Source organism: Aegilops tauschii, chromosome 6 (genome assembly GCF_002575655.3).
Source record: "Aegilops tauschii subsp. strangulata cultivar AL8/78 chromosome 6, Aet v6.0, whole genome shotgun sequence".
NCBI classification, from domain to species: domain Eukaryota; kingdom Viridiplantae; phylum Streptophyta; class Magnoliopsida; order Poales; family Poaceae; genus Aegilops; species Aegilops tauschii.
The window spans coordinates 2,087,821-2,102,410 of record NC_053040.3 but is presented as its reverse complement, the minus strand read 5'-3'; the positions used below and the strand labels follow the sequence as shown (position 1 = coordinate 2,102,410).

General features: G+C 43.3%; 1 protein-coding gene across 1 annotated transcript; it reads right to left on the bottom strand.

The window, feature by feature from the left end:
- Positions 1-1,037: 1,037 nt before the first annotated feature.
- Positions 1,038-1,721, bottom strand: LOC141025415 (uncharacterized). Its single transcript, XM_073500689.1, has one exon. The coding sequence runs from the start codon at positions 1,719-1,721 to the stop codon at positions 1,038-1,040; it is 684 nt and encodes a 227-aa protein (XP_073356790.1).
- Between the last annotated feature and the right edge of the window lie 12,869 nt (positions 1,722-14,590).

Here is a 14,590-nt window from a genome sequence, read left to right as displayed (position 1 = left end):
CTGATACTCCATTTCTCTATGGAGTTCCGGGAGGCGTAAGCTGTGAAACGATTCCACGGTCACTCAGATGTTGGCCAAACTCATGAATAAGATATTCGCTTTTTGTTACGATGATTTTCTACCTCATTCTGAAATTCTTTGAACTTTTCAAAGGTTTCCGACTTATGTTTCATTAAGTAGATATAGCCATACCTACTCAAATCATCAGTAAAAGTCACAAAGTAGAAATACCCACCCCGTGCGCCTGTGTTTATTGGACCACATACATCACTATGTATTATTTCCAATAATTTACCCGCCCGTTCAGGATGACCCGTGAACGGCGTCTTGGTCATTTTCCCCATCAGGCAAGTTTCAGCTGTGTCAAATGACTCAAAATCAAAGGACGGTAAAACACCATCTTTATGGAGTTTTTGCATGCGTTTCTTTCCGATGTAGCCAAGCCGATAGTGCCACGTGAAAGTGGTGGTGGTATCAGCCTTCTTAAGGCGTTTAGCATTCACGTTAAAGACATCATTTCCACATTCAAGATTTAGTATGAAAAGGCCCCCAACAATGGGTGCAAATCCATAGAACATATCTTTACAATAAAGTGAACAACCATTGTTCTCAGACTTGTACGAATACCCATCGTGTACTAAACATGATCCGGAGATAATGTTTCTACACAACAGTGGAACAAAATAATAGTTACTTAGTCCTAAGATAAATCTTGAAGGGAGACGTAGAGGCATAATGCCGACGGCTTGAGCGGCGATCCCAGCGCCGTTCCCGACGCGCATTAAGACTTCATTCTTTGCCAGCTTGCGCACCTTCTGAAGCCCCTGTATCGAGTTGCAAATGTGAGCAACCGATCCGGTATCAAATACCCAGGACTTAGAATTTTCGCTAGCAAGCAAATCGTCAATGACATTAACTTGTATAAAAATTATACCTTTTCCGGTTTTCCCAGTCTTCTTATCTTCCAAATACCCCTTACAGTTTCTCTTCCAGCGCCCTTGCAGTAGAAGCACTCAGTTTCATTCTTGGCTTCGCCCTTAGAGTTGCTTTGGGAGCCGGTCTTTACCGGCGCCCTTGCCCTTCTTTGGCTTGCCTTTCTTTTTGAAACTGGCAGTTTTATTCACAAGCAACACTTGCTTGCGATTTTTCCGCAGTCCTCCTTCTATAGTTTTCAGCATGGCGAGCACCTCTTCCGGTGTCTTCTCCATCCCTGTCATGTTGTAGTTCATGACAAAACTGTCGTAAGACGGGGGGAGTGAAGAAAGCAACATGTCCATCATATGGCCAGGTGGAAGTGGAAATTCCAGGGCTTTAAGCCTTTCAGAATAGCCAATCATTTTGACCACGTGTTCGCCAACTGAACTAACCTCAGCCATCTTGCATTCCATCAAAGCCTTCACGATATCAAATCGTTCAGACTTTGTGGTTTCCTTGTACAGAGCATCCAATTCCCGGATCATATCACACAGTTTATGGAATGCAAAACGTTTTTGAAGCCCTGGACTCATGCAAGCTAGCATGAGGCACTGCACTAAGTTGTGATCATCATCCTTAGTGGCCCAGACATTTTGTTCATCTTCCGGGGCCTCTGCCGCCGGTTTAGCTGGAGGAGCAGTTTCAAGCACGTACAATTTCTTAGCGCTCCTGAGGACAATCCTCAGGTTACGGACCCAGTCCGCATAGTTGTTTCCAGTCGCAGCTAACTTCTCTTTCTCTAACATCGGGCCTATGTTGAACGCGGTGTTGCGAGCCATTTGATCTACAACAGAAAACACAAGTTTCACTTAGACTTTGTTTATAATGAAATTTGCACTAGTGAATAAACAGTTTTATTCTAAAGTGCACTCCCACTCAAATCAATATCTCTCATAATTGATTTAGAGTGATTACAGATCCATATTTCTATTCGATGCCATTGACGGGTTCATCACTGATGACACGAATTTCAATCGGTAGGCCAACTTGCCGATCACATCTCTATGTGATTCTTGTTCATCTTTCGATGGGCGTGTTCCGAGCTCAGGACTCTCCTGCCTGAACGTCAAAGACAACCAAGTGATCTTGCTGCGAGGTCTGACCTCACCCGCCTCATTCCTCTCGATTCATTCGTGCTCATGTGTACATGGCGCACCCCGAAAAGATAGGAATTTCACACGGTCCTACACTTGGGTGAACACTAACTACTTTGATATTTTAAGTGAGAGATCACCCTAATAAAAGCGACTACCGCGCAATCAAGAAGGGTGCATTAAGAGGGATAAACATCTCAGGCAATTCATAATTTCATGATATGGTATAGCCTCTTCTGACGAAGAAGTCTTTCATTTCTTCGTCTTTGGCATTTGCGTCGGTGTTCACCTTCGCGAAGATTGCCACCACCTTGTTGATGCACCAGATAATATTGCTATCTCCATAGCGGATAAAATAAATGCATCACATAAGGTTGACACGCAAGTCATTAAAGTGCAATCATATGGCTCCAGCCATCATGCCGAATCATGACACGCAGGTCATGTTAATTACATCATATAGCCATCTCATACATAATCAAAATTGAATATGAGCAAGTCTATACCACATCACATGCAAAACATCCTGCAAAACCAAGTTAGACGCCTCTAATCGGTTTATGCAAAATTTTATTTTACGTGGCTTCTAAGACTTTGACTTAAACCGCAGCTACGAACGTTTATCATCAAGTATGATTATTCAAGTCGCTAGATTAACTTTGCGGGGTGTATGAAGCACGAGATAATAAAATCTCGAACCCCATTCTAAACTTCATCATATGCATGACCCCCGTGCAGATCATATATGCATTGCCCTTTTGTCTGTGCAATTTCATCTTTCTCTCAACTATGGTGGAATCCAAAGAGCTGATAGCACTTCGTTGATCAATCAGGATCGCGGATTGCCAGAACTTTTTGAAATTCCATCATGCCGTTTCAAGATCAGAAATACGCAAATTCTAGGGGAGCAACAAGAACATCGGGTAACATATTTCATCTGCCACCCGCATAAATAATTTTCAGCAATAGATCTTATCTACTCCAAAATTATATTATGCGATACCCATACATCTCCATGTATTCTAGATTGTAACCTGCATCTACGCATAGCACGGCTCTTGATGTGACTGTAGGGGAACGCGACAGAAAATAAAAATTTCCGATATAGCGAGCACGCCCAGGACCACTATGGAGACTGCATACAAGGTTTGATCTGATCCGTACCGACTCGAAGCGCAGCGGAAGAAGAGTCAGCGGAGATCGTTGGTGCAGATCCCTGCAGCTAGGATTTACAACCTCCCAACCGCGAGGATGTACTCCCTCTCCGGACAGCCCTTCGGGAGGCGGTCGGACAGTCCCCCAGACGATGTCGGGGACAGCCCTTCGGGAGGACCCTCGAAACTCGGACGGTAACTCGGACAGCCCTTCGGGAGGATACTCGAACAGCCCCTCGGGCAAAAGATCGAAACTACAATCTCTCTACAGGGTTGCACACATATGGTGTCAGCTATCCGACAGGGCTTCGCCGTCCAGAACTAGTTCCTGCCAGAACCCAGACAGCCTTTCGGCTGTACGAAACTATTTCGCTGGGAGGGAGAGAGAACCTAGACAAGTCATGGCATGTGTATGAGAGCAAGGGATGATCTTTGGGAAGCCCCTCACCTCCTATTTATAGGAAAACCAAGGGGTAGGGTGCCTCAACAAATTACCAAAAACTCCCATGCATTAGGTCACACATGAGGGTGTTATGGGCTAAATGGGAGGCCACGTGGAGCTCCATGGAGCACCACCATGTGTGGCCGTCCAAACCCTTGGGGGCCCCCCATGAGGGGCTTCCTTGGCCCCCAAGCCCTTCTAGAAGCCTTTTCACAAAAGCCCGAAAAGGTGGCTTTCCAAAAAATATCCATAAAGCTGATTTTCACTATTCACGACGACATTTTTCAGCATCCGTTCGAACTGAAAATATTTATGTGGGTTTAGAATATTTCCAGTACCCACTAAAATAATTTTCAACGCGTTCCGAAACAATTCCGGTTTAGTGATTTTCATCTGCGAAACGCATCTGAAGTGGCTCCGGCAGCTCCGGAACATTTCCTGTTTTTATCCCGGAAAATTCCAAAAAGTTTCCAGAATGATTCCGGCACCCTCCAAGAATTATTAGGCATGTGCCGAAACCAATTTGACTTAATAGAATATCCCAAACAACTTTTCGGTTTCACCGAAACTCATCCAATGACCTCTCTCTGCGGAACTTTTCCGCTGTCCAAAACTTTTTTGGTGATTTTCTCTCAGACTCCCTGTCTAGTATTCAATAGATAGATGACCCTTAAGCGTGTGACCCTATAGGTTCGGTGAAGTATAGACATGACCCCGAACCCCTTCCGATCAATGATCAACATCGGAGCCGTGGACACCCATATTGACCCCTATACCCACACGAATAAATATTCGAGTGAACCTCAAGTTGCAGTGAGCTATTCCTGTTGCTTCGCGATATGTCACAAACACCCGAGGTGAGATTTATTGCATCCCCGTCGATGAAGAATTTTTCCACCATGCAAGTTACCTCGTTACTGGTTCTGTTCTCTTTTCTCGTTTTCGTGTTCTGGCATCCCAGTGATCAAATCACAAGGTGTCTGGCTAGACGATTATGGATACCATAACACCGAGAGGGACCGAGAATATCTCTCCATTGTCGGAGGAGCAAATCCCAATCTTGAGCTATCTCATTACTTGCCATACTTTTCCGTGAACCCTTAAGCCGCCGTAATAGCCACCCAGTTACGGATGACATTTAACAAACCCCAAAGTTCACGAAGCAAGTACGAAGGAACTCGATACTCTCATGGTCTAAGGAATTATGCAAACATTAACTATCTCTGTGTTATTAACCATTAACTTGTTACGAATGAATCTCATAGCATAACATTAATACGGGTCGATTCAACACAAGTGTTCTCCTCACATTGTGCCCTCAAAATTGCCAGCATAGACATGCCCATGATCAGGAAAACAAGATCATCATGCAATACTTGAGCCAGTCTTAGAGGCAAGACTAGGAATACATTTTACCGTCTAGTATACCACACGTGCACATGAGTTTCCCTCCGAGCCTCGTGGATATCGCAGACTCGAGAATCATCGCAGTTACAGCATGGAAGCTAAACAATCATTACAAACTCGGAGATACAAAATAACTGATGTTACTGCCTCTAGGGCATATCTCCTACATCCATATTACATGTTCATGATTCCAGTTAGTCTTCTCACGAGTGTTGAGAGGAGGCCTCGCTCGCACTATTGCCATGATAGGTCGTAGAGGAACTACTGTTGTTGTGAAGGTTTGTAGCATTGGGGTAATTCGAGGTGACAATAAAAGCCTTTGATTCCTCACCATCACAATTGATAGAAGAGTACAAAGAACCCTTAGAGAGGCTGCGTCCATGGGGTAACCCTTAATTATCATGAGTTGAAACCCTGGGGGGGGCTATGACGGTGGCGTGCGTGGCAGGAAGTCTACTCGAGTAGAACGTGCTCTCTACCCGGATCTGCCCACTTATGCATTTGACAAGTGAATAGAGGATTCGATAGTTCGTACTAGTGGTAGTGATTCCGGAACCCTCGGCAATGCGTTATTACTCAAGAACCTTGACCACTAACTTAGCGTCTTTTAATTTCTGTTTTTGCCTTCCTGTTAGTAGTTTAGTTGATTACCCCTTTTATTTTCTAGTTTTCCTAGCAATGATAGTGTACACTATTTCTATACTCCAGTTTGGGTGCGTACGTGGCTGCGTGAAAGTGACAACGTAGTTGCAGGGTTGGCGGTTCCTTCCTATAAGCTCCCTGTGGGTTCAACACTCTACTTATCAAACGAAAGCGCTACAACAGCCCCGTGCACTTGCAGGACATCAGGACACGGGGAGGCCTATGGGACCCACCTTGCTAGCACTTTGTGGCCCCATCTCCGTGCTGCATAGGATCCGTTAGGTGCCCCTAACCCTTTCTTTTTCCCGCAATCTCCATATATAACCATGATTTCACTATAGATGCAATGTATTGCGGGTCGAGAAATAATGAAGGTAGAGGCACGAAAGTGGGCAATGGGTAGGAGACATGGAACAACAACGGTGGCAAGAAAAGAGGGCATGCCCTAAGCATGGAGTATACATTACCTGTGATCACATGAATTTTCAATGCGAGGATGGGGCAGTTAATTATGACTGTATGTAGAAACGACACATCCACGTGTATACAGATAATGATCTATAATCAAGTCTGGCCAAAGGAAGTATATACAGTATGAAATCATAACATGTTCTTTATACGTATATGAAATAAAAATGGTATGCAGAGCACAGAGCTGGAGCATGCATATATGGTATAACATTAAACAGATCCAAGAAAAGATTCACCACGTAATATATCGGGGGGGGGGGGGGTTCCATCTTTTGGCCTCAGAAGCAACACGGGCCGTTCTTCCCATCTTGTACCCAAACGCATTGTAGCTCCAAATCATCGCAATACAATACAAGGCAGGAGTGGGGTATTACACCAAAAAGGTGGCCCGAACTTGGGTCGATCCGGATGTTCATTTTGTAGTTCATCCACTATCTTCATCCATGACTTAGGATTGTTGGACATGTTCAGTCCCTGGCCGAACTCTCAAAGGGTTGTTGTTCACAACTGATATGTAGGTTCTTGGAAACCGACATTTGGCATGCTAGGTAGGGGATTGAGGCGTTTTCAACTATCCTGGCTGGTTTTCCCCATCTCTTTGAGTGCTCTCTTCCACCGGCGTACCTGATAAGGTGTGGAGCGATGGATATCCCCGATCACTCGCCCTTAGCGAAGAACACCGGTCATCGACGCCGTTCATCCCGAACGACCGCCTCGAAGGCTGTCTGGAAAACATTCGGGGCATTTGGTGCACAAAGCACCAAATTAAGTTGTTAACTATGTTGAGCCGGGACATAGAAGTTTGAAAGTGGCAGTTAATTATGAGGTAATATATGGATGTAAAATCGATCCAAGGAAAAGCATTTGAAATAAACAACGCTCTCTTTCCTTCCAATTTTGTCATTGCAAACTGTAGCATTATGCCATGCAGCAGCTACAAATACCACCGCTCTCCGCACACATTCCCCATCCATCGCTCCTCTCTTGCTTGCTACCTATCGACGGTGCAAGCAACCAAATAAATAGAGCAAGCATGGAGGGGTCGTCCACTATGATGGTGCGGGAGGTGCTGTACATGTACTTCGTCGCACGGCAGGCATACGACCGGTTCATCTCCGTGTGCGGCAACCCAGAGCAGGCCCGGAACGCAGTGGAGTTGCTGGTGTGGCTGGATCAAGGCACCATCCCCACCATCCACCACGTCCCTGGCATTGAAGCCGGCGTTGTGGGCATCGTCGTGGCGGAGACCAACGCCGTCCTCGAGTGCTTGCGCTACCCGAAGCCCGTGCTCCCGCCCATCCCGCTCATCTCCGTGCTGTGCATGCCGGGCGGCGTCTGCATCGAGCCAAGGTTCTTCGCCTTGCACCAGGAAATAGTTGTCCGTGGCGTTGCCCACTTCCTCGACGGTGCCGGCAAGTTCGTCTTCGACGATTGCCTCCAGGTCTTGCTGAGGAAGTCGGAGAGCGGCCTGGTGGGTAACCCGCCGGAGCTCATGGCGCCCTACAGCCCCCTGCTAGTGGACGTGCCCGAGGACTGCCACTCCATGTTCATCACCTTCTCCAAGGGCATGCCTCTCCTCCACGAGGAGATCTTCGACTACTTCAGGCAGTAAGTGGACTACTCGATCTACACATTAAGTGTATAATTATATATGGATATAATAACATCTTCATGCATACATGATGATTGGGGTTGCATTATCAATCTCTACTACTAAGATTTGCATGCATCACGCATATGATGATTGGAATCAGACCCTGATGCCATTTATGTCTGATGATGAGGAATTTGTCATGTATCGATGCAGGAAATGGGGTGACTGCATGGTGAGGGTGCTCATGGAGAAGAAGACAGGGGGCAGCATACCCATGTATGGCCGGATCATTTTCAAGACAGAGGCGGTAGTGCAGCTGGTGCTCAACGGCGAGAGGCTCATCAAGATCTCCATTGACCAACGTCAGATCTGGCTGCGCAAGTACATCCCCAAGCCAACCAACGCTGCAGACTCATCGATCCGTCCACGAACTCCATTAGCGTCTCTGCACAATCCTCGAGAAAGGCAATCAGATCTATCTACCTATCGCTTTGCAATCATAATGTTGTGCCCTAGGCAAATTAGAAGAAATATATTACAGCTTGAGAAAAAGACTGTAGCTCCTTAATTTGGTACCAAAGATACAATATGACGATGCCATCACCGAGCTAAGTATCCTTCCCTTCGTCCCCCGAACCTTGGCGCGCAAAAGTTGTTTTTATCGATTTTGAAATGGCTCAATCGTTACACAACGGTCACCCATGCGAGATAGCCCCCTCCCCACGGTGCTGTTTACTTGGACATTGAACACCTTGACCTTCCCCGTCCATGGTCCCATCTCCAGTGATTTCTTCCTGTCCATCTCAACTTTACTTTGATTCTCCCTATAATACATGTTATTCCTCGTCTTTTTCTCGTTACATGTCACCCCAGAGGCACATACATGTCTGCTCTGCAGAGGGAGACCTGCCTAATTAAGCTTGATGTTCCCAGCTTGTCAGAACAGAAGAAACCACATGATGTTGCCTCAATATCCTTCGATTTAACACTTGTCCATGAAAATTCTAGGTTTTAGTTTCATATTGCATATTGACGAGCACCATTGATTACCTTTTCTTGTCATTCACCGCTTCAAATAGTACGAAAGATTTATTTTTGACAATTTGGTAAAGCCATGTATGTACATACCCAACTTGCATTTTTTATACTTGCATAGCTTTGCCTTATATCCGGGTTTCCCAAATGTTGCGCTTAAAAATGGTGCTCTAGGAAATAGTCGGTGTCGTAGAAACAATATGATGTAATTGTGTATACGCTCCCCCCCCCCCAAACAACCTTGGGGCGCAAAAAGTGGCAAGATTTATTTCGCGATTCCATATCAGACAAGACAAAAAGCACAAACATTCTATAATGTCCTTTCAACCATGTCGTGAGTAGATCAACAAGTTGCACTACTTGTGCACTGACCACCTACGGCATACACCTCCGGTCCAACATTCTACTTCCTAATTAAGCTTGTTGCTCCTTAGCCGGCATGGAATACATAGTGTGCCAATGTTTCAATATCCTTCAATATATTTCCCAAATGGTTGATGCATGAAATTTCTATTGTTTAGTTCCACATTGCATATTTGCGAGTAGGGATGAAACGGAGCGGAGCGGATGGAATTGAGTGCTACCACATTTTTTTTCATATTTCTTTGTAGAAGTGGAAACGAATACAGAAACTCTGGAAATGAATACGGAAACAGATACTACCGGAAATCGACACGGAGCGAATACAGAGTGGACTCAAATGCAGAAGTGGGCATTGACAGGAACTTAAAATCCCCTTCAATCATAGATAAATACACACAAAAACAAACAAATTTAATGAATCGGTAACATGGCTACAAGTAGGTTCTTAATTTGTGTTGCGACATTGATTTATTGAGGCTATGGGTGTTGCATCCATGGATTGATACCTTCATTTCTGGACCAATGGGAAATTTTGCGGCTTTCTGCATACCCTAGCACTTGGTGCCCCAAAACATTCCTGCATAGTAATTGCTACCTCTTGAGCACTGCGTTGGTTTTCCCTTGAAGAGCAAAGGGTGATGCAGCAAAGTAGCGTAAGTATTTCCCTCAGTTTTTGAGAACCAAGGAATCAATCCAGTAGGAGGCCACACGCAAGTCCCTCGTACCTACACAAACAAATAAGAACCTTGCAACCAACGCGATAAAGGGGTTGTCAATCCCTTCACGGCCACTTGCAAAAGTGAGATCTGATAGAGATGATAAGATAATATTTTTTGTATTTTTATGATAAAGACTAAAAGTAAAGAAAGCAAAATAAATGGCGCCAGAAATAGCTTGTTGACGGGGAATTAATATGATGGAGAATAGACCCGGGGGCCATAGGTTTCACTAGTGGCTTCTCTCATGATAGCACAAGTATTACGGTGGGTAAACAAATTACTGGTGAGCAATTGATAGAATTGAGCATAGTTATGAGAATATCTAGGTATGATCATGTATATAGGCATCACGTCCGTGACAAGTAGACCGACTCCTGCCTGCATCTACTACTATTACTCCACACATCGACCGCTATCCAGCATGCATCTAGAGTATCAAGTTCATAAGAACGGAGTAACTCTTTAAGCAAGATGACATGATGTAGAGGGATAAACTCATGCAATATGATATAAACCCCATATTTATATCCTCGATGGCAACAATACAATACGTGTCGTTTCCCCTACTGTCACTGGGATCGAGCACCGCAAGATTGAACCCAAAGCTAAGCACTTCTCCCATTGCAAGAAAGATCAATCTAGTAGGCCAAACCAAACTGATAATTCGAAGAGACTTGCAAAGATAACCAATCATACATAAAAGAATTCAGAGAAGATTCAAATATTGTTCATAGATAAACTTGATCATAATCCCACAATTCATCGGTCCCGACAAACACACCGCAAAAGAAGATTACATCGAATAGATCTCCACGAGAACCGTGGAGACCTTTGTATTGAGATCCAAAGAGAGAGAAGAAGCCATCTAGCTAATAACTATGGACCCGAAGGTCTGAGGTAAACTACTCACACATCATCGGAGAGGCTATGGTGTTGATGTAGAAGCCCTCCATGATCAATGCCCCCTCCGGCAGGACGCCGGAAAAGGCCCCAAGATGGGATCTCACGGGTACACAAGGTTGCGGCGGTGGAATTAGGTTTTCGTGCTGCTCTCCGATGGTTTGGGGGTACGTAGGTATATATAGGAGGAAGAAGTAGGTCGGTGGAGCCACGAGTGGCCCAGGAGGGTGGAGGGCGCGCCCAGGGGGGTAGGCGCGCCCCCCTGCCTCGTGGCCTCCTCGGTGATTTCTTGACGTCCACTCCGAGTACTCTGGATCACGTTTCTTCCAAAAATAACTCTCCCGAAGGTTTCATTCCGTTTGGACTCCGTTTGATATTCCTTTTCTGCGAAACACTAAAATAGGCAAAAAAACAGCAATTTGGGCTGAGCCTCCAGTTAATAGGTTAGTCCCAAAAATAATATAAAAGTGTATAAATAAGCCCATTAAACATCCAAAACAGAATATATAATAGCATGGAGCAATAAAAAATTGTAGATACGTTGGACACGTATCAAGCATCCCCAAGCTTAATTCCTGCTCGTCCTCGAGTAGGTAAATGATAAAAACAGAATTTTTGATGAGGAATGCTACTTAGCATATTCTTCAATGTATTGCTCTTTATTGTGGCATGAATGTTCGGATCCGGAAGATTCAAGATAAAAGTTTAATATTAACATGAAAATAATAATACTTCAAGCATACTAACAAAGCAATCATGTCTTCTCAAAATAACATGGCCAAAGAAAGTTATCCCTACAAAATCATATAGTCTGGCTATGCTCTATCTTCACCACACAAAGTATTTAAATCATGCACAACCCCGATGACAAGACAAGCAATTGTTTCATACTTTTGGTGTTCTCAAACTTTTTCGATCTTCACGCAATATATGAGCGTGAGCCATGGACATAGCACTATAGGGGAATAGAATGGTGGTTGTGGAGAAGACAAAAAGGAGAAGATAGTCTCACATCAACTAGGCGTATCAACGGGCTATGGAGATGCCCATCAATAGATATCAATGTGAGTGAGTAGGGATTGCCATGCAACGGATGCACTTGAGCTATAAGTGTATGAAAGCTCAACAAAAGAAACTAAGTGGGTGTGCATCCAACTCGCTTGCTCACGAAGACCTAGGGCATTTTGAGGAAGCCCATCATTGGAATATACAAGCCAAGTTCTATAATGTAAAATTCCCACTAGTATATGAAAATGACAACATAGGAGACTCTCTATCATGAAGATCATGGTGCTACTTTGAAGCACAAGTGTGGAAAAAGGATAGTAGCATTGTCCCTTCTCTCTTTTTCTCTCATTTTTTTATTGGGCCTTCTCTCCCTTTCTTTTATGGCCTCTTTTATTATTTAGTCCGGAATCTCATCCCGACTTGGGGGGGAATCATAGTCTCCATCATCCTTTCTTCACATGGGACAATGCTCTAATAATGGTGATCATCAAACTTTTATTACTTACAACTCAAGAATTACAACTCAATACTTGGAACAAATTATGACTCTATGTGAAAGCCTCCGGCGGTGTACCGGGATATGCAATGAATCAAGAGTGACATGTATGAAAGAATTATGAACGTGGCTTTGCCACAAATACAGTGATCATGCAAAGCAATATGAAAATGATGAAGCGTGTCATAATAAATGGAACGGTGGTAAGTTGCATGGCAATATATCTCGGAATGGCTATGGAAATGCCATAATAGGTAAGTATGGTGGCTGTTTTGAGGAAGGTATATGGTGGGTATATGATACCGGCGACGAGGTGCGCGGTATTAGAGAGGCTAGCAATGGTGGAAGGATGAGAATACGTATAATCCATGGACTCAACATTAGTCATAAAGAACTCACATACTTATTGCAAAAATCTATTAGTTACCGAAACGAAGTACTACGCGCATGCTCCTAGGGGGATAGATTGGTCAGAAAAGACCATCGCTCGTCCCCGACCGCCACTCATAAGGAAGACAATCAATAAATAAATCATGCTCCGACTTCATCACATAACGGTTCACCATACGTGCATGCTACGGGAATCACAAACTTTAGAACATATTTCTCAAATTCACAACTACTCAACTAGCATGACTCTAATACCACCATCTTCATATTTCAAAACAATTATCAAGTATCAAACTTCTCTTAGTATTCAATGCACTTTATAGTTTTTATCTTGGATGCCTATCATATTAGGACTAATTTTATAACCAAAGCAAATTACCATGCTGTTCTAAAGGAATCTCAAAATAATATAAGTGAAGCATGAGAGATCAATAATTTCTATAAAATATAACCACCGCCGTGCTCTAAAAGATATAAGTGAAGCACTAGAGCAAAAACTATATAGCTCAAAAGATATAAGTGAAGCACATAGAGTATTCTAACAAATTCCGAATCATGTGTGTCTCTCTCAAAAGGTGTGTACAGCGAGGATGATTGTGACAAACTAAAAAGCAAAGACTCAAATCATACAAGACGCTCCAAGCGAAACACATATTATGTGGTGAATAAAAATATAGCTCCAAGTAAAGTTACCGATAGACGAAGACGAAAGAGGGGATGCCTTCCAGGGCATCCCCAAGCTTAAGCTTTTAGTTATCCTTGAATTTTACCTTGGGGTGCCATGGGCATCCCCAAGCTTAGGCTCTTGCCAATCCTTGTTCCATAATCCATCAAATCTTTACCCAAAACTTGAAAACTTCACAAACACAAAACTTAACAGAAAATCTCGTGAGCTCCGTTAGCGAAAGAAAACAAAACACCACTTCAAGGTACTGTAATGAACTCATTCTTTATTTATATTGGTGTTAAACTTACTATATTCCAACTTTTCTATGGTTCATAAACTCCATTACTAGCCATAGATTCATTAAAATAAGCAAACAACACGCGAAAAACAGAATCTGTCAAAAAACAGAACAGTCTGTAGTAATCTGTAACTAACGCAAACTTCTGGAACTCTAAAACTTCTACCAAAATAGGACGACCTAGATAATTTGTTTATTGATCTGCTGTAATTGGATCAGTATTATATCACGTTCTGGTAATTTTTAACAATTGTTTTTGTGAACAGGAAGTTCCTGGAATTTTCAGCAAGATCAAATAACTATCATCCAAGAAGATCCTATAGGTTTAACTTGGCACAAACACTTATTAAAACACAAAACCACATATAAACAGAAGCTAGATGTATTATTTAATCCTAAACATAACCAAAAAGCAAAAAACTAAAAATAAAATTGGGTTGCCTCCCAACAAGCGCTATCGTTTAACGCCCCTAGCTAGGCATATAAGCGAGGATAGATCTAGGTATTGCCATCTTTGGTAGGAAATCCATAGGTGGCTCTCATAATAGATTCATATGGTAATTTAATTTTCTTTCTAGGGAAGTGTTCCATGCCTTTCCTTAACGGAAATTGGAATCTAATATTCCCTTCCTTCATATCGATGATTGCACCAATCGTTCTAAGGAAAGGTCTACCAAGAATAATAGGACATGAAGGATTGCAATCTATATCAAGAACAGTGAAATCTACGGGCACATAATTATTATTTGCAACAATAAGAACATCATTAATTCTTTCAATAGGTTTCTTAATGGTGGAATCCGCAAGGTGCAAGTTTAAAGAACAATCATCAAATTCACGGAAAACCTAGCAAATCACACAAAGTTTTTGGAATCGTGGAAACACTAGCACCCAAATCACACAAAGCATAGCATTCATGATCGTTAATTTTAATT